Source organism: Gadus morhua, chromosome 23 (assembly GCF_902167405.1).
Source record: "Gadus morhua chromosome 23, gadMor3.0, whole genome shotgun sequence".
NCBI lineage: Eukaryota > Metazoa > Chordata > Actinopteri > Gadiformes > Gadidae > Gadus > Gadus morhua.
The window spans coordinates 4,651,646-4,667,775 of NC_044070.1; the positions used below are offsets into that span (position 1 = coordinate 4,651,646).

Below are 16,130 nucleotides of genomic sequence, written 5' to 3' on the forward strand. Positions count from 1 at the left end.
CAAGAGCGACCAATCAGCCGAGCAGCCAATCAGCCGTCAGCTGCTTCCCGCTCCAGCATGTCCAGGGTCTTGCCTCTGCTCAGCTGCGTGCTGCTGCTCCTCTACGCCAAGAGCTGCGGCTCGTCCCAGCCCGCCTCCCTGAGCGTGCACGCCCTCCACCACCCCCACCAGCCCCAGGCGGCGGTGGCGGCGGCGGCGGCGGTGACGGGAGCGTCCGCCGCCACCGCAGCCACGGTGGAGGTGGGGAAGGAGGAGGAGGAGGTGGAGGAGGAGGAGGAGGCGGCGGCGTCGGAGGGAGAGTGCCCGTCCTGCGTCCTGGCCAGGATGCGGAGGAGCGGCGGCGGCGGGACGGTGGAGGAGGAGCGCGGGGCCATGGAGGAGGCGCAGCAGGACGTGGTGGAGGCGGTGAAGAGGCACATCCTCAACATGCTGCACCTGGAGGACCGGCCCAACATCACGCGGCCGGTGCCCCGCGCCGCGCTCCTCAACGCGCTGCGCAAGCTGCACGTGGGCCGCGTGGCCGCCGACGGCAGCGTGCAGATCGAGGGGGAGGAGGAAGGGAGAGGAAGAGGAGGAGGTGGAGGCAGGGGAGGAAGAGGTGGAGGAGGTGGAGGAGCGGCGGAGGCAGGAGCCGGAGTAGGGGGAGAGGGGGACTCCGGGGAGCCGACGGAGACCACCGAGATTATCACCTTCGCCGAGGCTGGTGAGTGCTGTTACCGCCTCCTGGGGGCTGGGGGGGTGTTTGTGTGTGTGTGTGTGTGTTTGTGTGTGTGTGTGTGTGTGTGTGTGTGTGTGTGTGTGTGTGTGTGTGTGTGTGTGTGTGTGTGTGTGTGTGTGTGCTTGTGTGTGTCTGTGTGTCCATATGTGGACACACATATTTTCAGTATTTGTATCGCAGTGATTGTCTGTGTTTGTCTGCTTGTGCGAACGTGATCGGAAATGTATTCATGTGTGTGTGTGGGTGTGTATGTGCGTGTGTGTTTGTGTGTGTTTGTGTTCTTCGAGAGAGAAAAAAGGACAGAGCACGTTGCTCGCCTGCCATCTGTGTGAGCGGCGAGACAGAGTGTGCACATTTCCTCAGCTGTGTGTGTGTGTGTGTGTGTGTGTGTGTGTGTAATGTTGTTTGAGACGTGATAAAAGCTAGGTTACAAAAAACACTATGAGTGTCTCTGATTCCTCGATGAGTCATTTATGTGTTCTGTGGTTGTTTGTGTGTCCGTTTGCCGTTTGCTCGTGTGTGTGTGTGTGTGGGGGGGGGGGTCAATTTGCCTAACCTACTGTTACCACTAGAGTAACAGTAGGTTAGGCAAATTGATCATACAGGTGGAATTAAGCAGGTGTATGCAAACACACAAGCACACATAGGCACACCTAACCCCTGTCATGACCTCCTGCTGGTTATAAAGAATGCACCTTATCTGTTTAAATACCTGCAGATTGCGTGTGTGTCTGTTTGTTTCTGTGTGTGTGTGTGTGTGTGTGTGTGTGTGTGTGTGTGTGTGTGTGTGTGTGTGTGTGTGTGTGTGTGTGTTTCTGTGTGACTGTGTGTTTTTATGTGTGTGTGCTTGTGTCAGAGCTGTACTTAAAACGATAGGGCTGCAGAAATTCCTAAATTATTTTCCACTGTGAGAAAAAGAGAGAGGGAGAGAGAGGAAGACGAAGAAAGACAGAAGGAAAGAAGATATCGAGAGAGAGAGAGAGAGAGAGAGAGAGAGAGAGAGAGAGAGAGAGAGAGAGAGAGAGAGAGAGAGAGAGAGAGAGAGAGAGCGAGAGAGCACTAGAGTTATTCAGAGCACAACCATTCCGCGTGTCAGCATGTGTTTTTGTACACACATTCAAGCCATCTTCAGGACTTTGATAACATGTGCATGATCAAGTGCGTCCATGAGTCAGCGTGTGTGTGTGTGTTTGTGAGTCTGTGAGAGCACACGTGCATGTGTGTTTATTTGTGTGTGTGTGTGTGTGTGTGAGTGTGTGTGTGTGTGTGTGTGTGTGTGTCTGTGTGTGTGTGTGTGTGTGTGTGTGTGTGTGAGAGAGTGTGTCTGTGTGTGTGTGTGTGTGTGTGTGTGTGTGTGTGTGTGTGTGTGTGTGTGTGTGTGTGTGTGTGTGTGTGTGTGTGTGTGTGTGTGTGTGTGTGTGTGTGTGTTCGTGTATGTGTGTGTGTGTGTGCGTGTGTGTTTGTGTTTGGGTGTATGTTATTGTGTGAGAGCACACGTGTGTGTGTGTGGCTGTGTTTCTGTGTGTATGTGTGTGTGTGTGTGTGTGTGTGTGTGTGTGTGTGTGTGTGTGTGCGCTAGGCCAATGTAAATCATCCTACTATAGGGATCATCACTCCCTCCAATGTTTCCCCTTGGTGAGCCTGAACACAGCGTGACTTACACTGGATCACAGCAGAACCTCAGAGCTAATGAGACAGTCCCGTACCATTCCCCTGATCACCCTCCACACGGGGACGCAGAGGTCACTGGGGAATAGTCTGGTACATTTGCTCAAGGGCAGGGGGCCCAAACCCCCCTTGAGGGGCCAGGTGCTGGGCTGCCAGTTGAAGGACACTTTGGCCTTCAGGTTTAGTTGAAACAGAAGTAGATAATGGCTTATCGTGTGTGCTGATATAAACTGTACGATGAGACCTCGCTCAGTCAATTCTGAGCGATGTCTTCATCATGCAGAGGGAAGGTGGAGACAACGTTTAATTTGACTCTGCTTGTGATGTCATTCATAATCAATATATATATATATGTATATATATATATCATAACCCTATGCAATGTGTGATACAATTATCTTAGCCTTGATTTGTTATCACCATGGTTTATCCCAAGACCACCCAGCGTATCGGTCATTTTCTGACGGAAAAAAAGTCCTTAATACAATCCTTCGTATGTTTCTACATACAAGGTACAGATGGGTCTTAAACCACTCCCCCTGAGCCATTACAGGTTACTGCTCTGCTAATTATCCAGGGGGGTTTACTCCAGACTACATTTTATGTATTTTTTTTTTAATCAATGTAGGAGATAAGAGAAGTATAATTTTGGACTCAATATTTTATTAACAAGACCTCGTGGATTTCGTTCCAGGAAGATTATTTTACTGCTTATTGGCGCCCCTAGTGGCTACAGTATGTGAAGCCCAAACCTTGACCCCGCTTTTCAAAACACACCAGTCTGACCTGATCCAAACGTTTTAATAAAAGTATCTGTCTACCACAACTGAAAAGTTATCCCAATTAAGTAAAATTCCAATGCTGTCTTTTGCGAATAGATGGGATTTGTGTTGTTACTACTCCTCAAGGTCTTAGCCTTTTGTGACTGAGCTTAAACTGAAGCTGTTGTAGGCTCCTTAAGTGTTGCTGTTCCATGATGTTCATGTTAGTCGTGAGGTCTATAGAGCTAGGTAAAAAAATATTCCCTTTTTCTTTCACTTGAAGCTGTCAAAGTAGTAAAAAAAGATATGTCCCCAGACAGGATGAGAGAAAGAAAACCTCAAAAAGGAGAGAAAGAGTTCAATGATAAAAAAGAGTTCAAATGTGGGAAAGCGAGAATCTAAGACACTAAGTAGAGATAGATCGAAAGCAGCAGGTGGTGGAGCGCAGCCTGCAGGCCTGGGTTGCGTAGCTAGGTTGTGTATTCAGGTTGTGTAGTTCGGTTGTGTAGTTAGGGGCGGCGGTGCAGAGGACAGTCACCTAGGAAGCCAACTGAAACATTTTTCTTCCCCGATTCAGAGGCTCCTGTTCAGCAGTGGAGAAGGTGAACCCGGGTCATCTTAACAGTGATTTAGTACACATATGTTGGATTATTCATCAGGTCTAATCATGTATTCACAGACACCCGTCCATCGGTCTTGATTCATATCTCATACCCAAAATGCGTTTACGTCTGCATGCTGGTGGTAATGGTTTTTAATAATATTGAGTCACATCGAGAAGAGAGAACTTGAGACACGTGTTCCACAATGCAGTGAACAAATTATTATAAATAGCATCACATTTTACAAGAACAAGACGGATGGAGATATTGAAAATGTGAATCCGAAAACGCAACAGCTGTTCCTCTTTTGGTCATTCAAAGAACACTCGCGCTTCAGTTTGAGCATAACACTCTTTGCTGCTTCCTCCATTTCCCTCACTTCATCTAATTGGGATCGTCATGATGTAAATCATTTAGATTTAGAAATAGAATAATCATTTATTAACTTATTATAATTTACTTATAATTACTTTTACAATTATTCCCACGGTGACTGGTTAGTTAGCTCTTAACACCTGAGCCGCCCATAGGTGCACACTGTATTCGCTTGAGAAGCTAGCATGTTTACCAAATGCTATGCACCGCTTCTGAAGCGTTTGGTATGTAGCTAATTAATCCATTTGCCGTTTATCATTGACAAAGAAACACTTTCCCACTCATCAATGAGCCATTAACATTGAACAACAAACAGTGCCTGAACCTGTTGATATGCCAGCAATCAGACAGCCAGCCAGTCAGGGGAGCAAAAGGCTAGCTAGAAAAACAAGGGGCCAGGCTGCAAGCCAGCCACTAAGCCAGTCAGTAAGCCAAGTGATGACCAATCATTTAAGCGTTATACTCATTTCGGGCATGTTGGTGCAGTCTGCACCCATCTACTCTCTCTCTCCCTCCTCCTATTTTTTCTCTCTATCTTTCTTCCTCTTCCTGTCAGAGCACCATTAATTGAGCTTAATTTAACACATCATTAGTGGCATTCCATGCCCTCCCTATCGTGTCCCCCAGCGGTCACCCCAGCCCACCCCGCCGCGGCATCGCCCGTCTCTTTCATTGGACAATTCGATGTTGTGGTCTCACTCACATCGGCCCGGTCTATTCTGGGGCTGACACCCCGCTGGTGTGGGCGTGCGGAGGGATGGGAACCAGTGGAACCCTGGAAGCCCCAGCAAGGCACACACCTTCATGTCATTTCTCTGTTCCCATCCTCACTACTGACTGCTACTCCTTTAACCACTCAATGTGACTCACGTATCTTCATGCCCTTAAGGAAGGCATTTCCCAATGTCATTTTCCGTTTTCTCCGTCTCCCTGTGTTTAACTCTGATTTCGGTCACGGCGCCCTCGGCTGAAGCTCCGCGTCGCACTGCGGGAGCTCTGGTTGGCGACAACACAACTCGTTTGGTTTGTCTTGATTGAGACACAAGCCAGTGCTAAGGCCCTCCCCAACAAAGCCCATGTTGTCCGTGGGACCACTGGAGTGTCAAAGTGGACCTGACAGTCTGGTCTTTCCTGGGGGGGGGATCAAAGTAGTACATCTCCATTGTCCCTCCCATCGAGAGATAATCAACCCCATCCCGGTCCAACCTTTTAAAAGTTGGCGGTGGGTGGTAGGACAGCCCAGCTGATCTGGCTGGGGTTCTGAGAACCGTTTCAGTGTTGTTGTCATGGCTACAGGGGGGGGGGGCCGTGAGAGACCCAACACGAGTCAGCACAATCCTAATCTGGGATTCTCAGGGTCTCTCATCTGTGGTTTTAATTCAGCAATGTGGGTCTGTGTTTGCTTGTGTCTGTGTGTGTGTAATGTAAGGTGTGTGTGTGTGTGTGTGTGTGTGTGTGTGTGTGTGTGTGTGTGTGTGTGTGTGTGTGTGTGTGTGTGTGTGTGTGTGTGTGTGTGTGTGTGTGTGTGTGTGTGTGTGTGTGTGTGTCTGTGTGTGTGTGTCAGTGTGTGTGTGTGTGTGTGTGTGTGTCCCATGGATCAGTATTAAATGTAATCTCTATCCTTTTTCGCAAGTGAAGGTCATTGATTTAGCCTCTTACTGTGTGGAATGGTACTGTCCAAAGAGCAATGACACACCCTGGCCCAGAAGTCCTGTTTGATAATCGGTTAAGTAGTCATACATGTTCCATTTCATTCTCTTCCTTGTTTAATCCTTAAGCAGATCGTTATCTCCAAAGTTACTTCCAGTGATTTTAGATCCATGTCATTATGGAACATGTAGGCGGAGCTAGGCGCCTCTCAGGGAGGCCTTCAGGTGAGCCTGCGGACATCGGGGATTGAACCCAGTACCTTTCGGATACTAAGATTGGAACACCATAGCCACAATACACCATACCCTCCCCTCCTGTCTCTCTGGAGCCTCCCACAGTATAGCGCCGCACTGTACTACTGCATTCCTATGGAAAAATACTGTGGTTCCCTGATTATGAACGAGCTTATAGCGTTCGCTAAACTCCAAACGTCAAAACAGGATGGTTCACGGATCTTGATGTCTTGGGGGGCGTTGGCGTTGCACATATTTCGTTTCATATTTGTAATTTTCCCCCTACTTGGGACGCCCGCCCCCAGACTCTGACCGTCTCCCAAGCATGAAGAGAGCTTGGAAGTTCTGAGTGCTGTTTACAAACACACGGCCGCTCACTCATACCGCTGCCAGCACTGCAGGGCAGAAGGTATGATGGAGACCAGACCTCGCCCTCATCCCTCCTCCAGCTTTAGAGCTCCACCAGAGCCTTCTCTGCTGGGAAGAGACGCATAGCAATGAGAGAGAGAGACATTGAGATACACTGAGAGAGAAAGAGAACTAGAGAGACAGAGAGAGAGAAAGAAAGAGAAAGACACTGTCTCTCTCTTTTTCTTAAAAGAGAGAGACTTTCTTATCTCTTTCTCACTCTGAGAGGAAGAGAAAAGAAGAGAGAGAAAGAGAGACTATAGAGAGAGAGAGAGAGATTAAAGAGATGAGAGAGAGAGACAGAGAGAGAGAGATGAGAGAGACACAGAGACGGCGAGAGGCAGAGAGGAAGAGAGAGCAGAGAGACAAAGATCAAGAGAAGGAGAGAGAGAGAGAGAGAGAGAGAGAGAGAGAGAGAGAGAGAGAGAGAAAGAGAGAGAGAGAGAGAGAGAGAGAGAGAGAGAGAGAGAGAGAGAGAGAGAGAGAGAGAGAGAGAGAGAATGTAACTAACATCCCGGCAATGTTAACATGAGATGAAATCTGTACTTTATAAACCCTGGACGGGAAATTAGTATTCTTTTTGCTTGCTGAATTTGTGTGTGCATCTAGGAAATCAAGACAGTAGGTCTGTGTTTGTGTTGCGTGCGGGCGACGTGTGTGTCTGTGTCGCCACAGAGCGATGGAGAGCTAAGTAATCCTTCCTAAGGTAAACAAAAGAGACCAACGAGAAGAAAAGGAGAAGGGAGGGAGGCAGGGAAAAGGGACAGATAATTTATCTTAAAAATAAAAGAAGGAAGAAAGACCAACACAAATCCACACATGTTTAAACACACACACACACACACACACACACACACACACACACACACACACACACACACACACACACACACACACACACACACACACACACACACACACATTCACATACACACACACAGGGTGAGGGTTTTTCGGGTTGGCTCCGTAAAACTGATAAGGCTGTAGATTAGCAGGCCAATCATTAGTAACAGCTGGGACAGGAAGCTGTGTTTGGAACAGATTGGAAGTTGGTAACTACTGACATTAGGAGACATCACACCTGTCAACAGCAGCCTTCACATGACCCCTCCCTTCCTAACCGACGAAGAGAGAGGCTTGCCGGACAAAAAGGAAGAGAGAGAGAGAGAGAGAGAGAGAGAGAGAGAGAGAGAGAGAGGGAGAGAGAGAGCGAGAGAGAGAGAGAGAGAGAGAATCACAATGTAACACAAACACATCGTGATTCTCTTTCTTCAGATCCATATCACTCCCTCTGACCCCTCCTTTGTTGTGCCTCCACACACAGCGTTGAATAAAGGAAATGGGGGAGATGATCGTGGAGGGGGCCGGCGGGGCTTTTGGGTGGGACAGTTGCTTGAGAGGGCCGCAGGAATGTGTGTATGTTATCCACCTCTGTGTACTGTAGCAAGAGGGGATGGGGAGAGAAGGAATTATCTTTTCAGAGTAAGAGACGACAGAGGACACGCAGTGAAGAAAGAGAGAGAGAGAGGGACAGCTGTGTAAACTTCGACACCCTCTGACTTTAATTTATCCGCGATAAATCAAAGTCTTTCTTTCTATCTCTTTCGCTTTCTTTCTCTCTGCCTTTCTCTCTTGGCGCAGGTGGCCCTTGACATCAGACTATACGCTGAACCCTTTGATAATCAATGATACAACGGGCTATGTTGTATCTCTCTTTGCCTCTCTGTCATCAGCCCCTTTCTATCTCTCTCTGTGTCTCTCTGTGTCTCTTTCGCGCTCATTGTCATCGAGGCTATTGCTCTGGACTCAACATAGGAGACAATACAAACAGGGTCAATATGGAGAAAAGAGAATAGAAACACACACACACACCCACACACACACACACACACACACACACACACACACACACACACACACACACACACACACACAGACAAACACACACACACACACACACACACACACACACACACACACACACACACACACACACACACACACACACACACACAGACACAATAGTTACTTAGTATATATGTGGCCACTATTGTCGGCTAAGTCTTCGGTAAACTAGGGAACAAAGGAACCGAGTTTACACCCTCATTAAGAACTCATCCTTTTTACACCACTGGGCGTGCCCAACAACCAATAACACCAGTTAAACAAACCGCCATAGTCCCCGGCCTTTCCCAAACTACAGACCACCCTCTTTACTTTATAGCATCTACATGACGGAACCACATGACAAGCCGTTCTGCTGTTGCTTAGCTAGCCCTGGCTCCCAGTAATGATGCACATTGTCTCCTCTGTACACCAGTGGACTAAAAACAACCTCTTCTAAAACAAACCTTTTAAGAGGGGAGCGGTGAAAGTGCTCTACAAGTCCAGTATAGACAAAAGAAGAACAAATGTCTCAATCCAACAGCAGCGGCGTAGAAGAAAGAAACACAAACTCCAGCTGTTCTATTTAAAAGCCATTTCATCACAGAATCGGCAGTTGTGTTTAAAACGTCCTGGAAGGGAACTGCGGTCAGATATTGGCACGAATAGGGAGCTGTAGTTTAGTCAGCACTCTCCTATCAGAAGAGCTCTGGTCCAAACAATATAGTTTGACCGATGACCGTACTACATGCTGCAGAAAACTCTTAACATACAAGATGGTGCTGGTCAGATCCACCATGTTGCTGACTGCCTTTTGATGAGCTCCACCTCAACTTTGAGGTTTACTGAAACTAAGTGTCAGTAAGCAGGTGGGTGAAATTTGACATTTCTGTTGTCATTGATCATTTTGGATGTCAGATGGATCTGACATCCAAAGCATCATGTGACGAGACATGGGACTTGTCTCGACACAATCACTGACTGAGTCTTAAATAGAGTGTTGGCTTGTGCGTTTGTGCTGTGGCTTTCGATTTCCATACACACATACACAGTGGTACAAACTCTGCGCGTGTGGAAGAGGCAGGCCAGAAATCAGGGTTTATAGGCTATTGAGCCACCAGTTTGTAAAGATCAACACTGTAAATAGTGGGGATTAAAAAGAGAGCCAGAGATAGAGTGTGAGATAGAGAGAGAGAGATCTGTTAACAGAAGATTTCGAGAGGTCGGGAGAGAAGCCAGAGAGAGAGAGAGAGAGAGAGAGAGAGCGAGAGGAGGTAGTGTGGTCTGACACGCAATGAGAAACAATGTGTTGTTCTCATTGAAAAGCTTTGGCAATGTTTTTCCTCCATTTTCAATACCAGTGATATATTTATGTTTGGTTTTACCTCTGGCACTGGTCACTGTACCAGTGCCAGATTCAAATACGTACATTGAACTGAACAGGTACCACATAATAATTGTGTTACACAATGCTATGTAAAATGTATAAACCATACATTCTGAAAACATAATACCCTTAAATGCCCTTCATATCGCGGCTTTCGGAGCGAAGCCCCGAGCTCAGTAAGTATAGCTGACAACTGCTTCAGAGCGGCGGCCATGACGGTCTGTCATTTTGGCCATAATGACTAGCCAGCGTGACCACTACTGTAAGGCCCGTGGACATCCAGTCCCAACACTGGGAGAGACAGAGGGGAAACGAGTGAAACAAAGAGAGATAGAGGGACAAGGAGAGAAGCGGAGAATCAACAGAGATTTAAACTGGATATAGACTTGAAGGGTGGCTCCTCGAAAGAGGTGTTGGCCACAAATAAAGCCTAGCACAGAGATGACAGCTTTCTATAAGCCTCACAGGTGTCCGAGCTAATTAGCATGCTAGGACAACTATGCTGAGGTGCTATTAGTGATAGTATCTTCCAGCTCTCCTCCCACTGGCTGCTATGTATAAACAAAAAGTACTAATTTAGTACTATTCAACTACCACTACTGCTGCGACAGAAAATGTGCAATTCCACTGCATTTCAAAGTGATTAAATATTCATTCACCACTCAGACAGACTGATACTACTGACTGAATACCCCTTGGTTATTATTGAAAGGGGGAGAGAGGCAGAGCGGGGGGAGGGGACTGGAGGGTAGAAGGTGATTTACAGGAAGAGGCTTCATTACAGTGCCAGAGGGGGACTCAAGCCCATGATTACAACGCTGTCTTGACCCCTACAGTTCTAGGAAACCTTCTGAACTATAGACTTGGGCATGCGTGTGTATGTGTATGTGTGTGTTTGAGTGCGTGTGTCTGTGTGTGTGTGTGTGTGTGTGTGTGTGTGTGTGTGTGTGTGTGTGTGTGTGTGTGTGTGTGTGTGTGTGTGTGTGTGTGTGTGTGTGTGTGTGTGGTGCATTGTGTCTGTGTGACACAATGCACCATGATTCAGGCATTTCCATTACTTCACATTTGGGTCCTGGTAAACATGAGAACATGAAGACTAAACAGAGATGACTAGATGAGAGAGGGAGAGAGAGAGAGAGGGAGGGAGAGAGATAGAGAGATAGAGAGAGAGAGAGAGAGAGAGAGAGAGAGAGAGAGAGAGAGAGAGAGAGAGAGAGAGAGAGAGAGAGAGAGAGAGAGAGAGAGAGAGAGAGACAGAGAGAGAGAGAGCGAGCGAGAGATAGTTTCTTCAACTAGATACAAGAAGAATCCCACCAATCCCATAATTGTAGCGCTGTGTATGTCTGTGTTCAGGTGACACAGACATACAGACAACAGTGAGTGACGGCAGATAAATATTACTTTGCATGCTTCCTCAAATGTGGCCATATTTCTATGTGAAAACATGTTTTATGTGTCCATGGCGCCTTTATGTTCATGGTGTGTGTATTTGTGTGTGTGTGTGTGTGTGTGTGTGTGTGTGTGTGTGTGTGTGTGTGTGTGTGTGTGTGTGTGTGTGTGTGTGTGTGTGTGTGTGTGTGTGTGTGTGTGTGTGTATATGTGTGTGAGAAAGAGGGTAAAATAATGACATGTTTGCTAGTACAGTGAATAATTCTTAGATGTGGCTGACTAACAGCAACATTGTGTGTGTGTGTGTGTGTGTGTGTGTGTGTGTGTGTGTGTGTGTGTGTGTGTGTGTGTGTGTGTGTGTGTGTGTGTGTGTGTGTGTGTGTTTGCTTCTTCTTTGTGAGTATGTACTTCCATATGAGTATGCACATTCATATATATCTGTGTACAAGTCGATGGGATTTCAAGACGTTCATATCGTGTTTGTGTGTCTCCGTCTTGACCAGAGCTGTGTCCTCAGGGGACGTAACGTTGATTGCGCGTCGTTTCCTGATGCGACAAAATCAGGATGTCAAGATAACACGGACTTCTCTCTCTCCCCCCCCCCCCCCCCAGGAGACTCCCCGGGCGTGATCAACTTCATGCTGTCCAGGGAGGGCGGCGAGCCCTCCCTGGTGGAGCAGGCCAACGTTTGGCTCTTCCTCCGCCTGGCCAAGAACAACCGCAACCGCGCCAAGGTCACCATCCGGCTGATCCAGCAGCACCCGGCGGGGCCCGGGGCCCCCCCCCAGGCCCAGGGCGACGTCCTGCTGGCCCAGAAGACGGTGGACACCCGCCGCAGCGGCTGGCACACCTTCCCCGTGTCGGGGGCGGTGCAGGCCCTCCTGGAGGCCAGCGCGACGGCCGCGCCGCTCAGCCTGCGCGTGTCCTGCCCGCAGTGCGCCGGTCTGGGCGCCTCCACCGTGCTGGTGTCGGGCCGGGCGTCCCAGCGGGAGCAGTCCCACCGGCCCTTCCTGATGGCGGTGGTGCGGCCCGGCGTGGACGGCGAGCCGCGGCGGCGGCGGCGCCGGGGGCTGGAGTGCGACGGCAAGGTGCGCGTGTGCTGCAAGCGGCAGTTCTACGTCAACTTCAAGGACATCGGCTGGAACGACTGGATCATCGCGCCGCCGGGCTACCACGCCAACTACTGCGAGGGCGAGTGTCCGTCGCACGTGGCCAGCATCACGGGCTCCTCGCTGTCCTTCCACTCCACCGTCATCAACCACTACCGCATGCGGGGCTACAGCCCCTTCCAGAGCATGCGCTCCTGCTGTGTGCCCACGCGCCTGCGGCCCATGTCCATGCTGTACTACAACGAGGAGCAGAAGATCGTCAAGAAGGACATCCAGAACATGATCGTGGAGGAGTGCGGCTGCTCGTAAGAACGGCGACTCCTTCCCCCCCCTCCCCCCCCCCCCCCAAAAGCCCGACCCCACACCCCAAACCCCAACCTTCCCCCCCACCCATGCCCCAACCACTCACCCGCATCCCAAACCCCACCGGGGCTCCATTTGAAGTGGACTGCAGAGGGCTGAAGAGCAGAGTGACAGAGCGAGGCAGAGAGGGAGAAGTGTTGCTAGACAGACTTTTAAACCCAAGAGAACGAGAGGATGACCCCGAAAGGTCAAAGAAAACACAAGCACCCAAACCAAGGAGGCAGGCGGGACGGTGGAGTGCCAGGGGAGACTCTTGTTCATCGTTACATCATTTCTCGTGGTTCTTCCTAACCCTAACCTTCTCTCCGTCCATCCATCTGTCCCTCAGTCCGTTCGTCCGTGCGTCCGTCCGTCCGTCCGTCCATTCGACCAATCATCCATCAATCCCGCATCTCTCTAAAAGGGGAAATCGAGGTCCAGCAGGGAGAGAGACTGAGAGATATAGAGCGAGAGAGAGAGAGAGAGATAAAGAGGGAGGGAGGGAGAGTCTCTACAGCACTTTCAGAAAGAAAAAAAAGAAAAACAATATTGAAAAAAAAAGAATATCTAATATATTTTTGTTACAAAACAGAGTGAGGGAGGCTAGATACTTATTTATGATGCAGAGGGAGTCCTGTCCCTCTTCCCCCCCCGATAATTGTAAGTGGGAGAGGGAACGAGAGAGAGAGAGAGAGAGAGAGAGAGAGAGAGAGAGAGAGAGAGAGAGAGAGAGAGAGAGAGAGAGAGAGAGAGAGAGAGAGAGAGAGAGAAAGGGGAGAGAGAACAAACGAAGAAGACCTAACAATCTAAACTATGCAACTTGTTTTGAGTCTTTGAGAGCTTCTTGTGTTTCACATTGGTGTAAGATGCATTTGTTTTACAATTCGTATCAGTGCCATATGTTGATTGTTTACTTATTTTTTATCACGTAAAAAAAACAACAGAGAATGACTGACAATTATTCAGAAGTAACTTTGTGTGTGTGTGTATGTGTGTGGGTGTGCATGTGTGTGTGTGTGTGTGTGTGTGTGTGTGTGTGTGTGTGTGTGTGTGTGTGTGTGTGTGTGTGTGTGTGTGTGTGTGTGTGTGTGTGTGTGTGTGTGTGTGTGTGTGTGTGTGTGTGTGGGTTGAGAGATACTTGAAAGAAACAAGTTGGCCCAGCTGCTGGTACCAAACACTTCTTTATCTTATCATTATTGTTCTTTTGTTGTTGTTTTTTTATCATTATTGTAAGTATAATAATAATGTTATTGCTGTTAATAATAATAATAATAATAATAATAATAATATTTCATTTTGGTTACGTATGTTCGTTTTATTTTGTAAAGAAACGTTAGATACGTTTTGTTTATTTTTGCACTATAGTGACACTATGTAGAGACTAGCTGCAGACAGACAGGAGGACAGGTTCACAGAACACAGACGAGAGGCTGAGGAGGAGGCCGGAGAGTCAACCCCAGCACTAGGCTGCCATGCATCCCATCAAACTGCCCTTGAGAGAAAACCTTACCCAATGCAAAGACAACAAACTGTCATTCTGGATGAGATTGGCAGCAAAACGCCTAAAATGTAAACTCAGATTTGAGCCAGAATTCCATGAAATGGCTGTCCTGAAACGTTTTGCTCATGAGTAAAGGCACAGACACCTATTGACTTGTTATCATGCACTGTTAAGTTAAATCACAAGGCCTGGTTGTATGACAAAACTGCATGAAATCACAAAAATTCCCTTGTCTGTTTTAAATGCATGGCTTTTGATTTAGAAGATAATTAAAGGCACTTTAATACTCATGGGTCATGGGCGTCTATTAAGAGAATATTGAAAAGGAAAACAAAATGTGCCACGAGCCAACAGCAGCCATGTTTCAGGAGCTTTAAAATGACAATGAAACAACAAAACAAGTCATGTATGATTTGGTTGACCATTGGTTTACCATAGAAGCTTGAGCACAAGTTTGAAAGAAAAATACTGTGGCAAGTTAATTAACCTCACATGTCAGTTTTATAATCTTCATAATCAACAATATCGCTTCCTATACAAAGACTATTCTATTCCCTTTCCTTAAGAGGACGATTCCATTTTTGTAGTTCTTAATTAGTTCCATGTTTCCCCAATTGTATCAACTGTCGAACATACTTCCCTTCATTCCTAGAAGGAACTCCACTTCCCATAGTTCCAGAGCACTGAGAGCAGTGAGGCATAGAGATGTATTGTATTTTTCAATAAAGGTCGCTGAAAATGACGGTGAATATGCGCAAACCAATCATCCCTTTTAATGACGTACCAGTTGATGTTTTTGTGTTTGTCTGGGTGTCGAGAGGACGGTGGTGTCCTTTATGTCTGTCTGTCTGTCTGTCTGTCTGTCTGTCTGTCTGTCTGTCTGTCTGTCTGTCTGTCTGTCTGTCTGTCTGTCTGTCTGTCTGTCTGTCTGTCCATTCTTTGCACAAAGCCAAGCCTAGATACAAACTGTACCATTCCCCTCTTAACCTGCGGTGTGTAAACCTTTACCTAGAGACTCATAGAGTACCTGTTCCATGCTGTGTCCGATTTGTGAGGTGAAAAAAAATGTTACAGATTCAGAAAAAAACGACCCTCAAATACAAGCAAAGAGTTGTACAGAAGAAATATGTGGTTGTGTTTGTTCCAATTCTTTTTCATTGAAATTATAAAAGATCAAAAAAAATAATAACTCTTGACACTGAACAAGTGAACAATGGATAAAAAGTATATTTTTTATTCTGTATACATGGAAAAAAAGATACCAGTATGTTGCATTGCTTTGTTGTACAAATCAAAATGTGCTTGTGGCTACGTTTTTTTAATCTAATTTATTTTTCAGTATTTCTTTTTGATCTTCTGCGTCACCATTAAAGTTAAACGGATGTACACCAAGAATATGACTTCCCAGTTGTGTCATTGCTCGTCGAAATCTTTGAACAAAGTCTGCTTCTCACATCATCTGCTGTCTGTTCACAATTTACACTTTTTCTCATCCTTCTCTCTCTCGTCGGCCCTCTCTCTACATTGTTTCCCCTCTTTCACCCCTCCTTTCTTTCCCCCCTCTTTCTTTCCTTCTGCTAATGCTATTTTAATCTAGTGGCACGTGTGTGTATGTGCCTGTAAACTAATGTGGCATGTAATAGTTTGGCAGCACTGTATCGCAAGTTCAAGAGAAAATTTGACTTCATTTGCCCCAAGAGGCCAACTGATTTTGGCCAAGGAAGTAGAGATTAATGACGACACAATGACGATAACAGCACAGTGAAGCATCCAGAACTTTCCTGGTAGAATCCCCCAGAAGAGGAGGATGAGAGAAGGATTTATCGCTGTTTGCCCTGGCCTTGGGGAGTCTATCGTTAGTGCCAAATGAAAGACTAAGTCCTTATTCTTTGGTCTTGTGGAGGCTAACTATAGCCTTCAGGGTCACTGGTGGCTATTTAGCTGAAAGTGAGTCTGCTTCTTTTCAATGGGATGTAGTCTTAAAGGGACAGTGGGTGTATTTTAGAACATATATATATATATATATATCTATATATAGATATATATATATATTACCACACATTTTTTGGATGAGGGAACATTTAAAGAGTTGAATGATTTCAA

The 16,130-nt window shown here is 47.1% G+C and overlaps 1 protein-coding gene across 1 annotated transcript in view; it reads left to right on the plus strand.

Moving 5' to 3' along the window:
• LOC115537568 (inhibin beta A chain-like) overlaps positions 1 to 15,422 on the plus strand; it is a 16,514-nt gene extending 1,092 nt beyond the window's left edge. The window contains exons 1-2 of the mRNA XM_030349571.1: positions 1 to 703; positions 11,688 to 15,422. The exon at positions 1 to 703 is cut by the window's left edge and continues 1,092 nt beyond it. Coding sequence (XP_030205431.1) covers positions 58 to 703; positions 11,688 to 12,493 — 1,452 coding nt within the window. The 5' untranslated portion in view covers positions 1 to 57 and the 3' untranslated portion in view covers positions 12,494 to 15,422. The remainder of the gene's footprint in view (positions 704 to 11,687) is intronic.
• Positions 15,423 to 16,130: the final 708 nt, after the last annotated feature.